Source organism: Herpailurus yagouaroundi, unplaced genomic scaffold (assembly GCF_014898765.1).
Source record: "Herpailurus yagouaroundi ecotype Mexico unplaced genomic scaffold, PumYag 210, whole genome shotgun sequence".
NCBI classification, from domain to species: Eukaryota; Metazoa; Chordata; class Mammalia; order Carnivora; family Felidae; genus Herpailurus; species Herpailurus yagouaroundi.
In genome coordinates, this window is record NW_024412441.1 from 14,393,516 (window position 1) to 14,415,553 (window position 22,038).

General features: G+C 45.6%; 1 protein-coding gene across 2 annotated transcripts in view; it reads right to left on the reverse strand.

Annotated features, from left to right (window-relative positions):
* PRKCE (protein kinase C epsilon) overlaps positions 1 to 22,038 on the reverse strand; it is a 501,657-nt gene that overhangs the window by 311,551 nt on the left and 168,068 nt on the right. For both annotated transcript variants that reach the window (XM_040453847.1, XM_040453848.1), the window contains exon 2: positions 4,935 to 4,998. In XM_040453847.1, coding sequence (XP_040309781.1) covers positions 4,935 to 4,998 — 64 coding nt within the window. The remainder of the gene's footprint in view (positions 1 to 4,934; positions 4,999 to 22,038) is intronic.

Sequence of the window (22,038 nt, forward strand, 5' to 3'; positions counted from 1 at the left end):
GAATCACGTCTAGTTGCAGACCAAGCCTTAGTCAGGAACCCACCTTCCAGAAAGCCTGAGAAGGAGCTAATGGCTCCTGAACTAGGACTAAAGGAGTTCTCATTTCTAAGAGAGCAGAAAAGAAATCTGCTTATATATGAAAAGGACTCTGGGTCACCTTTGGATTCAAAGCTAAGAATTCTAGCTCCTTATCACTGTAAAAAAAAAAAAAAAAAAAAGCTGAAGAAAAAACTAAAACAGAGTGTTGGGGAGGTCTTTGCCACGTTGGCACACTCACTACTGAGGCCATGATGTAGAGCAGGGCACCGGATTGCAGACTGGGAGTCTAGACCCAACAGGGTGGTGCAATCAGACTTTTGGCCTTGGGCGTGGCACTTGACCTCTCAATGGGACTATCTCCCACGTGGAGGTAACACTGTCAGGCACGTGCCCTACACACCTCTACACACATTACCATTTAAGCCAAGCAGGTCTGATCGTGTCTATCTGCCCTTGCAACTTGCAAAAAAGTCCAGAAGAGAGCTGCGAAGATGAGTTAAAGTTCTCAACGATTCCTTCAGAAAAGGTAAGGGATTTGAATGATCAACCTGAAGAGGAGAAATTTAATGACTGTTTTCAAATCCATGAAGGGCTTTTACCCAGGGGCCAGTGAGAGTGTGGGGCCCACATGTGCTCAGTCTGCACTGAGCAGAGAGGGCACACCCAGGCTCCAACAAAGACAAGTTTCTGACATCCAAGGCCAGAGATACAAACAGGATAGAGAACGTCCTTCTAGGAAATAGTTCACTGGGGGGAAGGGTGAGGAAGAAAGAGAAAGACAGAAAATGGGGCAAAACTATGGCAAGGTCTGAACTCTGCAGAAAGCAGTCTGTTAGCCCCAGGCAGATATAGATAGGAGTCTATAAATGGCCTCTTTGTCACCTTGATCTGTTCTTATACCTTTTTAATATGCCCCAGAGTCAGAAACCTGCCTTCAAACTGCTTCCCGGTATACCCTTCCCGCTGTTCCTTCACGGGCTTTGCCCACCTCCCTGCCTGCAGGGCTCCAGGGCCTTAGGACATTTACTGAGCATCACCTATATTCAAGGGCACTGTTCTCATAGCGATCTGACCGTAGTCCCTGCCATACACGGGATTATCCCCCTTCGCCAGTGAGAAGCTCCAAACCCAGGATTTAAGGCCAGGACTGATGGGCTCCTGGGACTGTACTCTGCCTACCCCACCTGCTGGGGCTCCCAGGGAAGAGACTGAATGGTGTCCACAGCATGTGGCTGCAGGAAGAAGGGGACGGCGTGGGTCCTGCTCCCTGCTCTTCTGCTTCTGCAATGCGCAATCACTCCACTCCGAAACCTGATCGAACTGCATTATTTGCGATGCCTCTGTTACAAAAATCCTTCAAATTATTTAATCTCTCCTGCGTTTTATTGGAGAAGCAGTTTGGCAATCCAAACATATCAGTGAGACCCACTTTTAGTTCTTTCTGTTGTTGTGTAGGCTCTGAAGGACTCTCCGGGGTGAACACTGTATCTGGATGGAAGGCAGGGAAAGGAGAGCTTAGAAATCCCTGGGTCAGACCCTGCTGGCCCCTCTGGGAGCCTACACATAGTGGTGCATTGTCACATCATTATAAAGAATCGGAGTAATGGACAAATTGCATCACAACAAAGGTAGAAAGGCTAACTAATGTGCACAGCAGGAGACAATACTTTGCACACCTGAGAATAACATTGCTGTTCATGCGTCTGTCACCTGGGCTAATTATGCTCTGATTTAAGTATTTAAGTATCCGGTGAGCCTGTAGTGCTATGTTTACCAGGAAGCCAGGTGGCTATTACTTAGGATAAAAGCAAACACTAAGAGGCACCCGAGACTGGAAGATCCCACGTGAGTATTCTGGAAGGTTCACTACTGGGGATAATGTAGGTAAAGTGCCTGGTGTGGTGCCTATCCAATAGAGCCCATTTCCTTCAACTCCTTCAACCTGCTACAGATACTAGCCAGTCCTCAACTTTGAGCTCTGATAGCTATTCACATGAGACCAGAGATCGAAACTGCATGACCGGAAATGGCCTTCACTGTCATCGTGCCTGACCCCTTACATCTGGGGTTAGGGTGCCTGGTTTAGCTAAAGCACACACCAGTCAAATCCCATTATGGTGAGCTGCACAGGACATGCAAGCAGTGGAATTTTATTAGACAGCTAGAAATCACATTAGCTCCAGCTCTGGCAGACACAAACGTCCAGGCGTTCTACAGTGTGTTAGCAAGAAAAAGAAACCTTTGGCACATCCTGGGTTCGGAGCCTCATCCCACACCTTTCCACACAGCCTCATCCCACACCTCTCCCTGGGCTCTTTGCTGTTTGCCTGTGTTGTAAAGTGTATGTGATCGCTATGAACATAGGTATTTTTCTCCACTGATGGGACTGGAGCATTTGAGACAGGCGAGCTGAAGGGATGCCGGACGGCAGAATAACAGAGTGAACCTGTCAGCCCTGCTTCATTGCAACTCTCTTTGCATGCTTTTGTAGAATACAGTGAGGTGCTTTCACTAAAGAAAGGGACTTAGATAAGAATCTGTGAACATTCACAGTCCAGCTGGGACAACCGTGTTTTGCAATGGACCCTTCTCATGCAGTCTAGGTAACACATGTTGTGGCTACCCAACCTTTGCTCCTCTCCTCGCCCCGCCCCCCCAACCCCTTCCCAAAACCTCTGGAGCAGGAGATCTTCAAAGTCTCAACGGTATGATGGGCGAACAGATGTACAGAACGCAAACGGAGCACAACAAGGTCAGCTCCTACAAAGAGGTTGCTGGAACTCTTTCCCGCCATCCAGAGAAAGACTCCCATATCCGGGAACAGTGAGAAAAAAAAGGGGAGGGGGGCAAAAAAAGTTTTCCTTTTCTTCAGAGCAACACATGCTAGCACTTTACAGAGTCTGGCATGTGTCAGCATTTCTGAAGTAAACTCTATTTTCTTAAGATGAAAGAGATAAAAAAAAAAAATACACTCCGAATTCAGCCCAATGAAAATTGCTTTGGCCATTCACATGCAATAAGCCACAGAAGCAAGGAGGAAAAAAATCAATTGCTTCTGATTTATTTACTCATTCATTCGTTCCCTATCCTTTCTGTCTAATGTAAAAAAGGGGGTCTTCCATAATTTCACAAGTGTTTCATCTTTTCAAAGCAAAAAAATAATAATAATAACCTAAGCCCTCCAATCGGTTACCCAGCATTTTGGCACAGGAAAGGTATATTTTGTTAATTTTCCTAGTTTTCCTATGACATATAGATTATGCAAGGAAAGGGGAGTTGATTTTGCTCATCAAAATTTTCGCCAGGATCTACAATCAGGAGGCCACTGTAATACTTTTAGGTCTGCTGAATTTGGGATCACACGCTACGTTAAAAGCAGTGCAAGCTTCCACCTTAATCATTGCTTTATTTCTTAATCTGGGTGGTGGGTACACTGGTGCTCATTTTATTATTCTTCAGGCCCTTTGGCACATCTTAAATATTTCACACGAAACATTGCTAAATCCCTGAATCTTCTACAACAGATTCTATTCTGGGCTGCTCAGAGCCGAGGGTAGAGAAGGAAAGCTGGAAACGCCAAAATGTAATTGCAGTAAAGAGAAGAAAATGTACGAGACCAATTTTGGAAGGCTGTTTAAAGTTTTAAACCTATGCCAAATAATTGAGATCTATTCAAAGAGGACTGAATTCTATTATAAGCCCCATATACACACAATTATTGAATTATTCTGAACACCTGTTGAAACTGGGTGATAAATTAGCCAAATGAAAACCATCAGGCACAACTGTCAAGCACATCGTTTGACCCACTCCACTGAGTCTGCGAGCATAATCTCTCCTCCCACTACTGAACTGCAAACTAGAGCTCATCCCTAAAGCAAGGAGACCATGTGGCGTTGTGACTTTGTGCTTGCAATCTCCAGCATTCCGGAGAGATGCTATAAAAGACCCCGGTCTTCCAGCCAGGTCTCCAGGAGCTGACTGTCTTTCCCTAAAGACTGCCACAGTCCCTGAGTTCCATTATTTTCTCATCGCCAGGAGGAACCAGCCTTGGCCTTCCCATCCATCTTTCTGCCATGACATTAAAAGCCAACTGTGCTGTCCTCCTGCGCATAGAGAGAGGAGAGGAAAGATGGTTCCCAATAAATTCCAGCCCTAGTTCCCAGCCTCCCTGGGGCCTACATCTGCCACCATCTCCCTGTTCTGTGTGGACAAGGTTTTACTGTCCAGTCTTCCCTTCCACTCTGATTGCTCAGTCCTCGCCACCCGGCAAGCCTTTAAAGGTAGTAAATGTGCCAAGACAGGACGGACAGAAGAGGGTGTATGGAGAAAGAAAGAAGGAAAATCCAACCATCAGAGAACGTCTACACCCTATTTCATCATCCAGTGGGGAGCAGACATTCCCTTACCCCATTATTTCTCTCTATAAGCAGGGCTTTTGCCTGCGTGGGGAACTGTAAAAAGAAGTAACACTTCTATAAAAGCTCGAAAAAAATAAGATTCTGAAATTTGACACCTTATTTGTTTCATTTCAGAATACCGTTAGACCAACTGGTTTTACTTCCTTCCCCCCACACTCACACACACCCCACGCGAGCCTCCGGGGAGAGGCTGCCGCTCTACTGAAGCCTGCCTTGTGCACCAGCGTGCAGGGACGCCTGCTTTGTTGGCCTTACTTGGTAAGTCAAAAATCTTCCCTCTGCTCCACCAAAGCTAACAGATGGCTGGTCCCTTTTGGTACACAGGCGTAAGCATCTTCAAAATAACCTTTTCCTTTGAAGGGTGCCAATTAATTAAATGTCACTGTAATACGTCCCAGCCACAGAGGGGAGGGAGACAACGTTAGACAAAGGGTCAATGGAAGAGAACAATGAGGAGAGATCACATCCTCCTACCTTCACCCGACGACCCCGACAGATCAATGATCACATACACTCTTCCTTCTGGCTCCAGATCAATCTGCAATTAAGAAAATGATAGTGACTCTGTTAATGCATTGTGGGAAACAGCTGGAGAGTTCCATGACTTTTCCACCCCGAACTGCTAAAACCTAGGGTCACAGCTCCATCCAACTCGTCAACCTGTAGCGTGCCAAGTGCGGGGTGAATCAGGAATGCAGGAGAATCGGCATTTGTGGAACGTCAGCTGTGTCCCGGATGCAGCACGAGGAAGTCTGATACAGACCCAACAGGTAATGTCATCCCAGTGGTTCTCAACTGGAAGAGATCTTGCTGCACAAGAGAAACTTGGCACAGGGGACGCTTGACACAGGGAAGCTTTTGGGGACACAAAAATTATCTGGAGATGTTTTTCATGGTCATGTCTGGAAAGGGAGGGCTGCCAGTGGCATCTAATGGGTGGGAGCAAGGGATCGTGCTAAGTATCCTACAGCGGACAGATGGTACCCACGACGAAGCATTATCCAGTCCCAGATGCCAATAGTGTCAAAGTTGAGAAACCCCGGGTTACGCCATTTCACAGAGAAGGAAGCTGAGATCAGCGTTTTAGCGAAAGTGGCAAGGCTGAGATTCAGTGGCAAGACCGTCTAGAGAAAGCCGTGTTCTCTGTGCTACACAAACTGCTCACAGGGGAGGAAAGAAAAGCATAAGATGCCATTCACACTCTGAAGGTGTTTACACTCTCATCGGGGAGTTAAAAAACGGAGAACAATGCTGAACCCGGCTTGGTGATGAGCGACAGAGGATAACCGGTTAAGTATCTGGCAGGTTGGAAATCAGTGTTGAAGAGCAGTCTGGGAAGACGTCATGAAGACAAGAAAGGGGAGTCATTCAAGGTGGAAGAACCGAGACAGCAGAAGCAAAGGCTGGGAGTGTGCGTGGTGCCCATGCAACACTGGAGGGCCCGAGTGCTCGAGCTGCGTGTTGATACGTGTGTTTTGCAAACCCCAGATTCTACCCGGGTTGTAAAGAGTGAGCCAATACTGCTACATTCTTACCATCGGCCTTCTCCACCCACCCTCACTTCCTCCCTGCCCATCTCCAAATCCAGCTAGCTGCTTCTATGTAGAACCAGGCTGACAAGTCAAGGCAGAACGCCTGGGCCTCTTCCACTTGACATCTTTGCAAGGTCTGAACTGTCCTTACAGAAACTGTGTTCTCCATGAGAGAGGAGTAACTCTGGAAACCCTGGATCACCAAGTACCCCCGGTGGCCTGTCCTCGCCTCCGCAATTCCATCTGTCTGCACAGAGCTTTAATTGGCTCGTACGTCCGTGCCAGGCCCGTCTCCCCAGCAAGCTGTGAAATTCTTGAGGGCAGGAACCACTACCCCTCCTTTTCTGTTTCACTGTCTCCAGCAAAGAGCAGAGACACACATTCATCAAGCACCACTTAGAAAGGGTCAGTCTGGTGAACACCTCCTTCTCATTCAAGGCTGAGGTCAATTATCCCCTCCTCTCTGAAGCCTTTCCAGATATTCCCAGTCAGAATTGATCACCCCTTCATTTGTGCCCCGACGAGACACATGCACATCTGACCTACGGTTCCTGTAACACATTGTCCATATGTCCATCTCCTCGGCTAGGCAGAGAGTATGAGAATTACATGTATATATCTAGCGCCCACCTCACTGTCCATTAGTCAGGAGACACCCAATAAAGCTTCGTGGAGGGGGAAAGACTTTAGGTTCAGAACTCTGAGAGCCTATTCTGGGGTCATTTGCCCCTGCAAGCCCCACCTCCAGGAAGGTAGGCAGGCATGTGATCTGTACTAACGCGACATTCAAATGAAGTAGCAGGGGAAGAAGAGGTGGCTTTCCCACGATCACTATGTACTCCCTGTGAGGTGAAAAAAATTCACCTTGGACTGATATTCTCTAGGTCCCTCCCCCAGCACCTCATGCCCCTCACAGTACAGGTTTCCCGAGACATGAATGAGCCCTACTTTCTTTGTGGACTCAGTCTTTTTTTTTTTTCTAATTTTTTTTCTCAATGTTTATTTTCAAGAGAGAGAGAGAGAGAGAGAGAGAGAGAGAGAGAAAGAGAGAGACAGCATACCAGAGTGAGCGGGGGAGGGGCAGAGAGAGAGGGACACGGAAGATCCAAAGCCGGTTCTGTGCTGACAGCAGAGAGCCTGCCTGCCTGCTGCGGGGCTTGAACTCACGAACCGTGAGATCATGACCTGAGCTGAAGTTGGACACTTAACCAACTGAGCCACCCAGGTGTCCCCCCTCCCCAGACTCAGTCTATAGTGGTTGAGTGTTCAAGGTTTCTCTCAAAATTTCAGTTCCACTGGGGCACCTGGGTGGCTCAATCAGTTCAGCATCCAACTCTTGATTTTGGCTCAGGTCATGATCTCACAGTTCATGGGTTCAAGACCCACTTTGGGCTCTACACTAACAATATGGAAGCTGCTTAAGATTTTCTCTCTCTCTCTCTCTCTCTGCCCTCCCCCGCTTATGCTCTCTCTCAAAATAAACGTTAAAAAAGAAAAAATCCAGGTCCACCAAGAGAAGTCTCCAGTGGTTGCCCCACAGGGGTCGCTCACCTGAGTTTGGGATCTGGAGATTGGGATCCAGATGGAAACCCAATAACAGAGTGGTGATGCCAGGGGATGACTCTCCCCACAGTTTCTGTCCCAAGAATCTGTGATTTTAGGTTTCTGTCTAAAGAAAATGTTTTCTGGCACCCTCACCACTAGGAATCCCCGCCCCGCACACACCCCCCCCCCGCCCCCACACACACTGCCACAAGCATAACCCAGCCCCCACACGAAATTACAAACAGGAAAACCACCAGTCAGCTCCACTGAACAGAGCCAAACCAAAATCCTGTCCCTGCCACAAATATCAGGGGTCCTCTTGTCCAAAAGCATGGAATTTAAATAATGTATGCCTTTCAGAGATTAGATCATCTCTATTAAACCCTGCCAGCTAAATGAAACAATTTCTCATATCCTCCAACTCGGAGGTTTCCCACGACTTCGGACTGCATTGGCAGAATACAATGCTATCTGTGAAAAGCAGGGAGGGAGACAGAAAAGGAATGAGATGGGCTGCGAGGGCCTATTGGAAGGCAAGCAGCCTGCCTCTCTTTGCAAAGGGCGAGTGAGAACTTGTGGCAAGGCAGGGGACAGGTCATTGACGATAAAATGTATTAGGATATTAACATTCAAGATAGCAATCAGACACCATTTTAGCACCCACTGCTGCCTCAATGCCGATGAACTGCATTTCCAAACAGAAAAATAGAAATTAAGCTATTAAGCATGCCAAAAGCAACAAAGAGCTTTGCAGCCTGGGCAGATGGCCACGGAGGGCTGGCCGGGCCCCAGCCGGCCGAGTGAGGAGGCGCTGAGAACCATGTAGGGAGGTAGGACTTCAACGCAGATGACTGGAGGCTTATCAGGTACAAAACGTGATGGAGTGTACAGCAACCTCATGGTCAAATTAATTTAATCACAAGTTCTGCTCACAATTACCTGGCCCGGATAATGAAGCAACGAAGGTGCCCAGCCCTGCAAAACCCCTGCAAGCTGTCGATTGCCGTCACCACCAGGCAGCTGGCAGTACATGAAAGGAGGCCTCCTCTCTCCTCCTAGCCATTCCCAGGATTGGTTCTAAGCTCTTTCTCCTGCATTCAGGGTTCCTGCAAATGATCCCAGATGCAACCCTATTTATCAAATCGCCTTGAAACTCCTACCTTTACTTGATGAGTCTTCCCAGCTACCATCACAGAGATAGTATGTCTATGTCTGTTTTCTTTGGACCTCTAGCGCCTTTGGCTACCCCTCCAGCTGAGGCCAGGAGCAAGGCAGTAGAACAGTGGGAAAGACAAACACAGCCTTTGGAGTCAGACCAGGGCTGAATCCCAGCTCAGGCAATTATTTGCCTTCTCTGAGCCATGGCCTCAGTCTCGTCATCTGTGAAATGGGCTGCTGTAAAAATGCCACGAAACACACATAAAGCACTTGGCACCCAGGAGGTACTCGGTACAGGGTGGTTATGTATGAACCTACTGGCTCTCTGGCCTGAAGCAAGCGACTACCTTCTCTGAGCCTCAGAAGGCTTCTTCACGAAACGGAGCTAATAAGAGACCCTGTCACATCTGTTAAATGAGACAGCCTGTGTAAAGCACTCAGCACGGTGCCTGGCACAAAATACTCAGTTACCGCTGGTGCTCTTGTTATTAAAAAGCCAAGTCTTCAAATGTGCTGCATAGTCCAATATTCCCTCCACTCGGTCAAGCTGTGCTCCAACAAAAAAGGCATTTTCTTGCCCTAAATTGACATTATTACATGCTATTCCAGGACATCTGACGGCGTTACAGAGTTGGGATTATCAAATAAAGCACTGTAGTGAGAGTTTCATGCCCAGCCTGTGGGGAACCCCGGGGCAAAACAGGCTATAGCCTTGGTCACCAGAGGGGTCATGAGGTGCTCATGAGAGAAGGAGAAGGGGAGAGGGACCGTGGAGCTTCCGAGCTCCCCCTATGCCTCAGACACCGTGTGGGTGCTTGATCTGCATTCGTTCCCTCAACCTCCCATGTGGCCAGCAATACTCCCTACTTTTTGGATGGAAAAAATGGAGCTCAGAGGGCTTTAGGCAGGATTCTGACCCCCCCCCCCCACCCCCCGCCCCCAAGGCTGTCTGGAGAAGACTCTGCCGGAGCTCCTGTCCCAAAACCCCAACCAGCCTGGTAAGCCTTCTCTGACAATCCAGGGCCAGGCCTCTCTTCCCAAGGCCTCCGGCTCTCCCGCTCACCTGCAACTGACGGGCTCCCCAGCCCGGGCAGCTGGTGACAGAGCAATGCCTCTGGCACCCTTCTGGCCTCCCAGAGCTCTTGGGGGCAACAGGCTCTGGGCGTAAACAAGAGCTCCCCTCTTGTGAATGAGGAACAAGGCAATGGGGAAAGAGCCTAAACCATAGAAACCCATGCAAGAGCCACCTCTGAAACACACAAAAGTATCACAGGCACTTCTCCAGGTGATGCCCGACTTCACAAATCCTTCATGCACACTATTTCATTTATTCCTCACAATTAACCTGTAAGATAATAAGTACTGCGAGCGCCACTGTATGCGTGAGAAAGCTGAGATTAAGGAAGGCAAGTGGCCAGCACTGCGCGGCTAGGGAGGGAGCTAGGGAGGGATGAGCGCCCCAGAGCTGGACAGCCTGGAGTCCAAGCTCGAAGCCTCAACTCTGGCCTCTCGGCCAACAGGCCTCCCCCACACCTCACCCGTCCAGCGGGAACTCCCGCCGATGCCGCGGCAATGGGCGGCCTGCTTAGGCGGTATTGCCGTGTGTCACTGTGACCCACAGGTGTCTGCACGCCCGTGTTTTGTGGGGGGGGTGGGGTGGGGGATGGGTGATCGAGTTCAAGTCAAAGGAGGTAAGAAACTCACTGTCAAGACTCCCCCTAACCATAGGCTCAAGTTCCTCCAGAGACCTCTAGACAAACCTTCCCTTGGAACAATCCACAAAGGTCACACGTGCCCAATTTGAGTTTTGCTTCCTTTTCCCTCTGCTGTCAGGCTCTAGGGCCTAGAAAGAAGCCAGAAGTAGGGAGTGGGTCAGAAAAAGACGAATCCAGGGGCGCTTGGATGGCTCAGTCGGTTAAGCGTCTTACTTCAGCTCAGGTCACAACCTCACGGTTCGTGGGTTCGAGCCCTGTGTCGGGTTCTGTGCTGACAGCTCAGAGCCTGGAACCTGCTTCAGCTTCTGTGTCTCCCTCTCTCTCTCTCTCTGCCCCTCCCCCACTCGCACCCTGTCTCTGTCTCTCTCAAAAATAAATAAAACATTAAAAAAAAAAAAGAAAAAGATGAATCCAGAAAGGATGAGAAGGAGGAAGGGAGGCTTGCACTGCCTGTGTTGCCCCAGTTAAGCCCTAGATAAGAGTCTGTTTCTTTTTCCCTTGGAGGAGGGGAGGGGACCGGAGTGAGAGACGCAGAGGTATAAAGGGAACCATTAAGAGAGAAACTCCAGGGTTCCTTCCCCAAACAGGGGTCCCATTTCCCAAGTCCTACACACCCCTTTTTGCTGGCCATTGTCCCCTGGTGACACCACAGTCATATCACAGTCTCTGGAGGCACCTGGCACGGAAGAGGCACCCTAGACATTGCAGGAGACCTTCAGGCAGCAGGCATCCTCCTCACTTCCGCTTTGGAAAACCCTGAACGATGAGCACGCTGCTGGGCGCCAATGTTGAAACCGGCCGCTGATTAAAGATTTCATTTGGGGAGGACGTGGCTACCAGGCCTTACTGGTAGCATGCACTGTTTGAAAGCACAGAGTGCCCACGTAATTAAATATTTTAAGGCTTCCAATAGCATTTACTTCCCTAAAATAAGGGAGACGAGCGTTGTTTCTCTCTCAAACACTTTCCATGGCAGTGCAAAGATATTATTTGGGCTTTAGTGTATATGCCCGCAGGGCAGAGTCCTGTCTGACCAGCACATGGGAGGGATTTAATACATATTGTGCATGTTGGCTCAATGGATGAATGGCCTGACTTTAAAGTGAATCTGCACGACTGAATTATGGAGATGAGTCACTTGGGAAGCCAGCAACCTGGACATAAATGTTCCCAGCAGTTTCATTCATAACAGCTAAATACTGGCAACAACCCAAATGGCCCACAACAGGTAAAGGAGTAAGCAAACCGTGCTGCATGCATACGATGGAATTTTGCTTGGCAATGAAGAATGGACTACTGATATATGCAACAAAATGTGTCGCTGTGAGAACGAAGCCAAACGTTAAGAGAATATATCATGGGCGATTCCACTTATATGATGTCCTAGAACAGGCAAAACCAATCTATAGTGATAAAAAGCATATCTGTGATCTCCTGGAGGTGAAGGTGGGTGGGAGGTGAACATAGAGACACAGAGGAGCTTTTGGGCATGGGGTTAATTTTTCTGTATCTTTTTCTTTTAATATTTTTTATGTTTTTATTTACTTTGAGAGACAGTGTGTGAGCAGGGTAGGGGTCGAGAGAGAGGGAGACACAGAATCCGAAGCAGGCTCCAGGCTCTGAGCTGTCAGCACAGAGCCCAACACATGGCTTGAACTCACCAACCGCAAGATCATGACCTGAGCCAAAGTCAGATGCTCAACCGACTGAGCCACCCAGGTGCCCCCAGTTTTCTGTATCTTGATTGAGGCAGTGGTTACATGAATGTATACATTTGTCAAACTCCATCAAGCCAAACACTTAAAATGAATGCATTTTACTGTATATAAATTAGACCTCAATGAAGCCATTTTTTAAAAGGGAAAAAAAGAAGCCATCATTTCATTTTGACACAAGGATTCCTCTGCAAGTTTCCTCTAAATAACAAATCATCTTCCCACCCTCAGGGCATTTAAATTTTCATATTCCAGTTTTAAAAATAAAAGGGTTCATTCAGAGTTTTTCAAGAGTACATCTGTCACACAACATAATGTACACCTACCTGTGTAGGCACACACATTCACACATCCACCCACTTGTGCAAAACACACTCACAGGCACAGCCACCTTCTTCTGTCTTGTGTGATCAAAATACAATAATAGCAAGAAACACACATCCAAAATGTAGGTTTAAGAGCCTGCTGACTTATTTAAATCCGTCTGTGTGTGACTGTCTTTCAAGACAATAACACCAGATGCTTTAGAAGATCTTTAAGTGACCTTAAGTACCTAAATATCCATGAACAGGGAACTGCTTAAATAAAATAGGATACATCATGTGGTAGATAGCTAGACAAGCCCGAAAAAAAGAATGAAAAGGTAGAAATGTGCTGATCCCTGGGATATATTAAGTGGGCCGGGGTTGGGGGGGACAAGCAAGGTGCGATGTGTTTATTATGCTAGGCTACTGTGTGAATAAAATGAGCGTGTATGTGTGTGTACGCCCTCACACACTCTCACACACCCCCTCACACTTGTTCCACATCGATTATCTCCAGAAGTCTTAATCAACAGGAAGCAGGGGTTGCCTTAAGAGATGGAAATGACAGGATTGGGGACCAGAAATCAGGAAAAGGCTTATTCTTCACTAAAGCTCTCTTGAACCCTTTGATTTTTTTAAGTCATGTTCTTGGGTTAACTTTTTACATAATTTAAATTTAAGTCAGTACCTTTTGCCTTAGCTATTTCTAACCTCCAATCCCCCAGAGAGCAGTTTGCTTCAGTTACAAGACACATCTTAACTTTTTTTTATGTTTATTTTTAAGAGAGAGAGAGAGAGAGAGAGAGAGAGAGAGAGAGAGAGATTGAGAGAAAGCACGAGCAGGGGAGGTGCAGAGAGAGAGAGGGAGACACAGAATCCGAAGCAGGCTCCAGGCTCTGAGCTGTCAGCACAGAGCCCAATGCGGGGCTCAACCTCATGAACTGTGAGATCATGACCTGAGCCGAAGTTGGGTGCTTAACTGACTGAGTGGCCCAGGTGCCCCACCAGACACATCCTAAACGCCCCTAGAAACTGGCTAACAGATTGTTTTCCCATCTCCTGTAGCCAGGTCATGGCAACCAACCCACCAGCAGCCATCATCTCCATGCGGCAGTCCTCCGGGCTGGACTGGAGGTCTGTGTCACAGATCCAAAGCTCTTCCAAGGCCACAACTGAAGTCAACTCAAGTTAGCACCTGCTTCCTCTTTTCAACAGGCTCAGAAATAGACCCAGAGAGCTGGCTCCGTGGGATGACAGAGGTGGCTAAAAACAAATAACTCTATGTGTACACAATGCTTTCCTGCACTAAGAAAACATCCAAAGGTGCCAAACCCAGGATCAACAGTGTGCAATGGTTTACAAAGCTTCAGATAGGAACAGTATAGATTTTCTATCTTCCTTCAGGGAAATGGCAGTGCATGATTGTGCATCCCAAGAGGAGATGGTGCATGCAAACAGAAGGAACTGGAGGCACTTACCCTACCCCCAGTGTTGTGAAGTGAAAACTATCCCACTACCAATCTGCAGTTTGCATTTTGCATTTTGCCTTGCAGTGGTCTCTCTCTATGGGTATATTTGCATGTGTGTGTTTTATTCTACATTTCCTATTTGTCACAGAAGGCCAATACATTGTAGTGTCTAAAGCTAGCCCACCTGGGTTCAAATCCTAGCTCTGCCTGTTACAAGCTGTGTGGCCCTTGTTTCGATTTCCTCATCTATGAATTGAGAACATCAGTGGCGCCTGCCTCGTGGTGTCGGGAGGTTCAAATGACATGGTGTAGCACTTGGAGCTGTGCCTGGCACACAGCTCACAGCCTATAAATGTAAGGTGTTGGGCCATTATTGTTACTTCCTGCCCAGACTGTGAGCCAAGTGTTCCTTTGGGGTGGGAGTGTTCTGCACTTCTTGCTCCAGGGCTGGGCACAAGGCAGGTGAACACTAGAGACTCCAAGTGAAACTGAGTGGATCCATGGAGAACAGCTTAGGCAAGCTGAGCTGGAGGAGCTCAGGACTGTGCAACCAGAAAAATTACCTTCAACTTCTCTGTCTCTGTGCTAGGACAACCCAGCAGAACCTTCCAAAAATGGCTGCTCACAAAGATGTTCATTTCTTGACTCCATTCAAAATCCAAGACATGTAATTGTTCTCCATCACTTCTGAGCTCCTCGAGAGGGTGTCTGGTTCCTAATAATAATCACAACGCCAATAAACACCCTTTACTGAGCACTTTACACATGTTATCTGTGTAAGGGAGGCAATGTCCTTATTCTTTCAGGGATGAGAAACTGAGGCTGATAGATTTAAATAACCTACCCACATTCTCACAGCTTGAAGATGAGGAGCCTGGATTACAGCAGGGCTCTCCAGCTCTGGACCCAATGCTCCTGGTTGCATTTTATAAAATTCACATAAGTATGAAATTTAAGAGTCATAAGCCACTTGGAAATCACCTGGTTAAAATAAGCAAAGAAATAGGGCGCCTAGGTGGCTCAGTCAGTTAGGCCTCTGACTTCGGCTCAGGTTGTGATCTCACAGTTTGTGAGTTCGAGCCCTGCGTCAGGCTCTGTGCTGACAGCTCAGAGCCTGGAACCTGCTTCAGATTCCATGTCTCCCTCTCTCTGCTCCTCCTGCACTCATGCTGTCTCTGTCTCTCAAAAATAAATTAAAACGTTAAAAAATTTTTTTTAAATAAGCAAAGAAATAGGAATTAAAGGGTAAGAGTTTTTTAAATGTTCTTTTTCCCTATCAAATGAACCACAGGTGCTTTAGCTTTAGGTATTTTTGTGTTATTTGCTTATTAAAACATAAACAAAATTAAGTCTCATGATACATTCAGTTGTTAAAAATAAAAAACTACATGTGAATCTTATAATGAGAAGCAACAGTCCCCTGCCCCATTATTCCCCAGGGGGGGCCAATTTTAAGAATTTCTATTTTGGTTTTGCTTGTATCACTGCCATGTCCCTAAATAAAATGCTTGTACCTCAATTTCCTGATTTTTTATTTTAGACACTCTCTTTTGCCTTGCTGCTGTGATCAATGAGGATTTAGTACTCTCACCGCTTCCCTCCACTTCCCCCTCCACAAAATATACATCACAATTCTCAGTTCCTTCTCTATTCTCTGCAACTGCAAAAAAAAGCAATGTCAAATGTCAATCTCTTGTTCTATTGGCTATAGACAATATTTCCTAGGCCTCCACATTACAACTAGAGGACATTGGTGCCTCCAGCCCTCTCTGTCCTGCGATCACCTCTCCCACCGACCTCCACCCCCATCTATGTGTCTCTACTGTTAGACTATCAATGTTGACAACAGTGATGCTCTGTTCTCTCATTGTAATTGAGTTTTCTGTATATGCTGTTTCAAACATCTGAAAACAAATTAACAGTATTTATCTTTCCTAACTTTGTAAATGGTATTACATATATTGTCTTTTCCATGGGTCCAGTGTGAAAACCCATGTGCCACCCAATGGAAACTATATCTAGTATCCAATCTAAATGGATTTTTCCCCCCACTCAGTCAATTGCCTTTCTGAGATCATCAAGTTTTCCCTGGGTCCTTATCTCTTGGGTTTGCCTTTCTAGAAACCCCCACTCTCCTCCTCTTCCTAGTGGACGGACCGCTCTCTGGTCTGCTACACAGCTGTAGTGCTGTGACTTCTTTTCACTGCTCTGCTGAATGCAGCCACTGTTGCTGGAATCCATCATCTTCTTTGTTCTGGGTTACTCCCTTGTTTTTACCAGTAAAGTACTCACTGAGATAAAGTTCTGATTGAAATATTGATTAAGAGTACATTGAAATCCAGCTAAGACCTTGTGTGCCTGTCCTCACACATGATTGATACTTGGCTCTATACAGAATTCTAAGTTAAAAAAAATCATTATCTCTCAGAACTTTCTTTTTCTAACATAAATATTGCCAACGAATCTCATGTCAGCTTGACAGCTGTTGTTTAGTAGGTGACTCCATTTTGTTTTCACTCTCTGGAAGTTCTAGAATCTTTCTTATCTTAGTGTTGTGGACTCTCACAAAGATACGTCTCAGGCTGTCCTTTTCTGATTCATTGTGCTGAAACTCAACTTGTGGAAGAGGCTTTTCTCTTTTGTTTTTTGTATTGGCCTCATTTTCTCTATGAAACGCCTATTATCCAGATGTTGGACCAGTAGGACGATCCCTATGTCTCTTACTATGTGTTATACTTTTATCTTCTTTGTCCATATTCTAGGAGATTTCCTTGGCTTTGACTTACAACTCTTCCACTGTACTTTTATTCCTGATGATATTATGCTGTGTTTCCAGAAATGCCTTCCTATTTTCTCCTTTCTCATAGCATCCCTTTTAAAATTTTGACTTATTTATTTAGGTTTAGGGATGCAACATATTTCTGTGGATACCAGTCCAGTGGTCTTAAGGTTAGAGAGTGGGAGCTGACCTTTCTAGCAAGGGATCCCCACACCAGCCTTGCCAGTTCTCCCCAAAGCATTGCACCATTTGCTTTTGAAAGAACCATCCGTCTTTTTACCTGGGAGTCAGAGTCTGGCTCCAGGACCTTCTGTAGTGAGAGTAGGGAGTACATAGTTGTACATATAGACCTTTAGATGGGCACATGCTTTCAGCTACACATCTCACGTCTTTGAGGTTCCTACAGTCTTCAAACTTGGAGCCCCTTCTGGGTCCTGCAGACGAGGCTCCAGTATCTTCTGCACATGTTCCTGGCTGTGACTCTTCAGTATTGCCATTCTGTCCTATCAATTGCCACCCTGCCCTCTACTTTCATCCCCAGAAAGTCACTGAGATAATGTGATGATAGATCCCTTCTGCTGACTCAGTTGTTACAGAATTTTATCCCTCCCCTTTTTTTCTTTGTCTGTTATTTAGATGGGGTCTTTAGTAGGCAGAGGAGCAAACATTTTTGCTTCAAGACGATCTTGAATGGAAAATCTAAAAGCATATCATCTTAAATGATATAATCCTGTGCTGGTGAGAGTAGAAAAGAAACAGACACTCTTGCACACTGCTGATGAAGTGTAAATTGGCACAGAATTTGTAGAGAGGGGTTTGGCGTTATATAACAAAAATCCTTTGACCTAGCAATTCCATTTCTGGGAATTTATCCCAAATCACACATGTGCACAATGATTTAACAACAAGGATGAGCATTGCAGCATTTTTTTAAGAGTGTAAAATTAGAAACTAATTGTTTAATAGTAGCCAACTATTTAAATAAATTGTGGCATATTCAAATCATTAAATACCATCACAAAGAAAGATCTTGCTGAATTATATTTAATGACATAAAGAGATATGCAACGTACTGTATTAAGTGAAGGAAAAATGAGATGATAAAGGAATATATGTTCTATGATACAATTTTGTAAAACAAAAACAAAAGGTATATGCACAAAGGGGAAAAAAAAGATTATCTAAGGAGGAGTGAAATAGTGTGTAAGGTATTTTTTGCATTTCTATACTTTTCTAAACATTTTACTTTTCTTCTATGTCCCACTATAACTTTTGTGGTTAAAAAATCAATAAATTTGTTGTTGCTTGAAGAATATTGTGTTGCTCAATCCCCTCATTTATAAGTAAGGAAACTGAGGCACGATGAGATTAAACAATCCATTTAGGCACCTGAGTAAATTACCCATAGCCAGGAAAGAGGATAGGGAAGGGAAGAGAAGGGAAAGGAAGGGGAGGGAAGGGAGGGGAAGGGAAGGGAAGGGGAAAAAGAAAAAAAGAAACTCAGTTATTCTAATTTTCAGTAGAGTTACAGTGCAAGTTAAAAATGAGAAACATTATTTTAAATTTACACATTTTTTAAAGTGTAGTTTTCTGGTCATATAATAATAGCACTACTCAATCCTAATCACCCATTTGGGAGTAACCAGGTATATTCTTAATTAGATACAATTTGAACATATTAAGGAAAAGCTTCCATAGCTCAACCAAATAGACACTACAAATCCTTTTCTTTGATCAAACCTCTTTCTCTACATGTGTTCCTCTGTTTCTATTGGGTGATGTGGTCCACATTTTTACACCTTATACACTGTTGCCTTTAAACTATCTTTCATGGGGGCACCTGGGTGGCTTATTCTGACTTCAGCTCAGGTCATGATCTCGCATTTCATGGGTTCGAGCCCCGCATCGGGCTCTGTGCTGACAGCTCAGAGCCTGGAGCCTGCTTCGGATTCTGTGTCTCCCTCTCTCTCTGCCCCTCACTTGCTCATGCTTTGTCTCTCTGTCTCTCAAAAAGAAACATTAAAAAATTTAAAAACAAGTAAAATAAAGAAATAAACTACCTTTCATGTAATAGACTTTCGTAACAACATAGACTTTATTCATCAGGTAACAAGCAAACATTTTTGTTGTGACACGCCCATACAGTGCCTATGACCTAGCTAGCTATGCTGCACCACCATTTTATTTCTACAGGAATACTTTGGAATATATTCTCTATTTGTCTTCAACTTTTAGAAGACATTGAAAAAATAATAATTAACAATGCTTGTTCTACAAAACTCAAGCATAGGTCTCAAATTTATATACTATAAAGAAAAATAGAATTTATTTCTAGATTTCTATATCATAATCAGTAAAAAAATTTTCCACCCATTGGATACTTACTCATCATGGGACAGGTTGTGACTCTATTGAATTTTGAAGGAAAACATCAAATTCTAAAAACTTCTAGATTTTGTATCAAAAAGGTGAAAAAGATGTCAATAAGTTGGGCATAACTTCCAGTTTTCTGGGACACAGCCTGCCTGAACATGTACTCTAATGAGTGCGTGGTAAAGTTAAGTTGGGTTTTTTTTTTCTGTAAATAAATGAATATGTAAGTGTTACATGTACAAATTATATATGAATGCACGGACTATCTAGTCTCTGAAAATGGACAAGTCCCCTTATACATTCTGCTCTCATTTTCTCCACCTTAATGAAGTCCCAGGTCTTATAAAATGAACAGGTTAATGCAGCTGGAGACACAAATCAGACATGTGTGTTCTGAAGGCCACACCAACATCTGAATCAGAAGGAAAGACCTCCCTAAAGCACACAGCAAAGGGGACCTGAAAATTATCTGTTCAAGCCCTAAATGTCAGAAATAGTTGCTTAATTCGCAGTGTTCTATCCTGGATGTTAGACTTCCATATATATTTTGGACAACCACAGAAAAGAGTTATATCACATATATGTTGTGCTATAGACCATATGAGATAGATTTCATGAACCCAAATCTACTTTGTGAGGACAGCTTGGGGCTATCTACAATCATTAATTACTTAACTAATTAACTGGGTAGGGCTTGAAAGAAATAGAAGACATAAATCACTGCTCAAGCATAAGGAAAGTTCTCAGCCTTTCAAAGAGATAGTAGTCAATGCTTTGTTTATGGCTCAGAGTGGATGTGTAACTGGAACTTAGTTTTCGTTAATAGATCTCTTCTAATGTGTTGGAGTTTTTGTTGGTTTTCATTTAGATTATTTCATGCCTTGGCTGCAGAAAGGCACTTTTCAAAGCTTGGGTTTGGTGATTGTATGTTAATGTATCTGTTAATTCGTCAAGGATGGCCTTCCTGATACTCAAAGGATCCAGGCCTGTGGGTTTCTGAAAGGGGAATGGAAGCATCGGAAGCAGAGGAAGAACCAGTGCAAAGGCGTAGAAGTGGGAGAGGACTTGGCCTGGCCAGGAGTAGTGGAGGCAGGTGTGACTGGAATAGAGGGAGGGGAGGGGCAGCTGGAGGTGAGGTCAGAGAAGTGAAGCACCGTGAGTACTTGGGCTTTGGCTCCCAGAGAGATGGGGAGCCAGGAGAGAGTCTGAGCAGAGCAGTGACACGCTGTGGCTTTCGCTTTGGAAGGGTCACTCTGGCTGCTGTATGGAGAATAAACCTGAGGCACAAACGAGGAAGCAGGAGGGCGGCTTAGGAGGCTCTCCTAAGCATCCAGGTGGGAGACGACGGTGGCCGGGAAGGGATGGTAGTAGTAGTGATGGCCAGTGGCCAGATTCTGGCTATATTCTGAAGGTAGAGCCAACAACACAATCGGACGCAAGGTTAGAGATGAAAAGTGGGCTCAAGGATAGCGCGGAGATTTTTGGCCTGAGCCAAACATGGAGCTGCCATCAGCCGAGCAGGAGAAGGACCGGAGCGGGGTGGACGGGAGAAGGGGCGCCAGAAAGAAGGTGTGCACAGGCTGGGCTGGAGACACCTCTGAGACAGCCAAAGACAACTGCATACACGCAGGGAAGGGCCCAAGCTTATGATCTGGATTTGGTAGTCACTACAGGTAAACGGTACAGATCCACAGGCCCTGACCCACAACCCTGACATGCAAAAGGCTCTAAAAATTTGACTTTTTCTGAAGTTTGGGTCAAAATCATTTGGCAACAAACCCTGACCCATGCTAACACAAGGCTATTTATTGTTCATATTTACCCCATTAAAGTGAATGTTTATCCATTTGTGCTAGAAATCTTAATTTGTTTGATCATGAAGGGCTGCCCTACGGTCTGCTGGAGGTGTTGTGTAATACATAGAATATATACTATATGAACCTTCTAGAATAAAAAAAAAAAATGATTTCTAAGCAAATCTGGCCCTAAAGGTTTTGGATAAGGGTTATAGGTCTGTAGTTTGAGTGAGCCATGACACTGGAAGGCTGAGAATTGATCCCAAAAGCCCTCCAACACACAGAGATTGGGCGATGTGTGAAAAGACCCCTATGCAGAGGACTGACCTCCAATCTTGGCTGGAGTCAATTTTGACTTCCCTCCTTCTTTCCTCCAAACCACCACCACCAAGCAAACAAGCACTTATCATAGATACATGGCTTATAAAAGCCTTGGTTTTCTTGGTTTTCTCCATGTCTTCAAAAGAGATGGCAAAAAATCTCCCCCCCCCCTCTCTCTCTCACACACACACACACACACACACACACACACACACATACACACACACATCCATAGTTTTTACTAAGACTGTTAAACACTGACTTCATGCACCGCTGAACTACTCGCTGTAGTTGTTGCAAGGTGGGGTGTGTGTGATGAGGGGGAAAAATGTAGAAAACCAGAAATAATGCTTGTAGTTAGCATAAAGACATTTCCTGTTTCTGGGAAGCCTGTCTGCCTACTGCTGTTGCTTTAATAGACTGAGTGTCCTTCCTCCATCTAAACACCCAAACTCCAAACTTTTGTCAGGATGTGATGGCAGAGGCTTCCAGAAGGACACCCAGACCCCAGGCCTGTCACAGGAAAACACTGCTCCTCCCCCTGCTGTCCCCTTGAGCTGCAGAACCACAAGGTCCCGACAGGGGCAGCCTTGTGTTCTAAGGCAAGACAGAGAAGAGGTGAGAGGATTTAGAACAAGGCCAGGGAAGCTGCTGTGGACATGGCTGCCATCATGCACACTGCTATGCCTACATCCATTCCTGAGGATAAACGCGCTCTGGACCATGCTTGCTGGTTTACTGAAGATAAGTAACCTTGTACACAGTTACAAAAAAAATTAAAAGGTAGTTCTACTCACAAATCCATCCAACCCCCAAAAAGACCCAGGTTCTGCTGCCTTCCCAGACCCCACCACCCAACCCCCCGCCCCC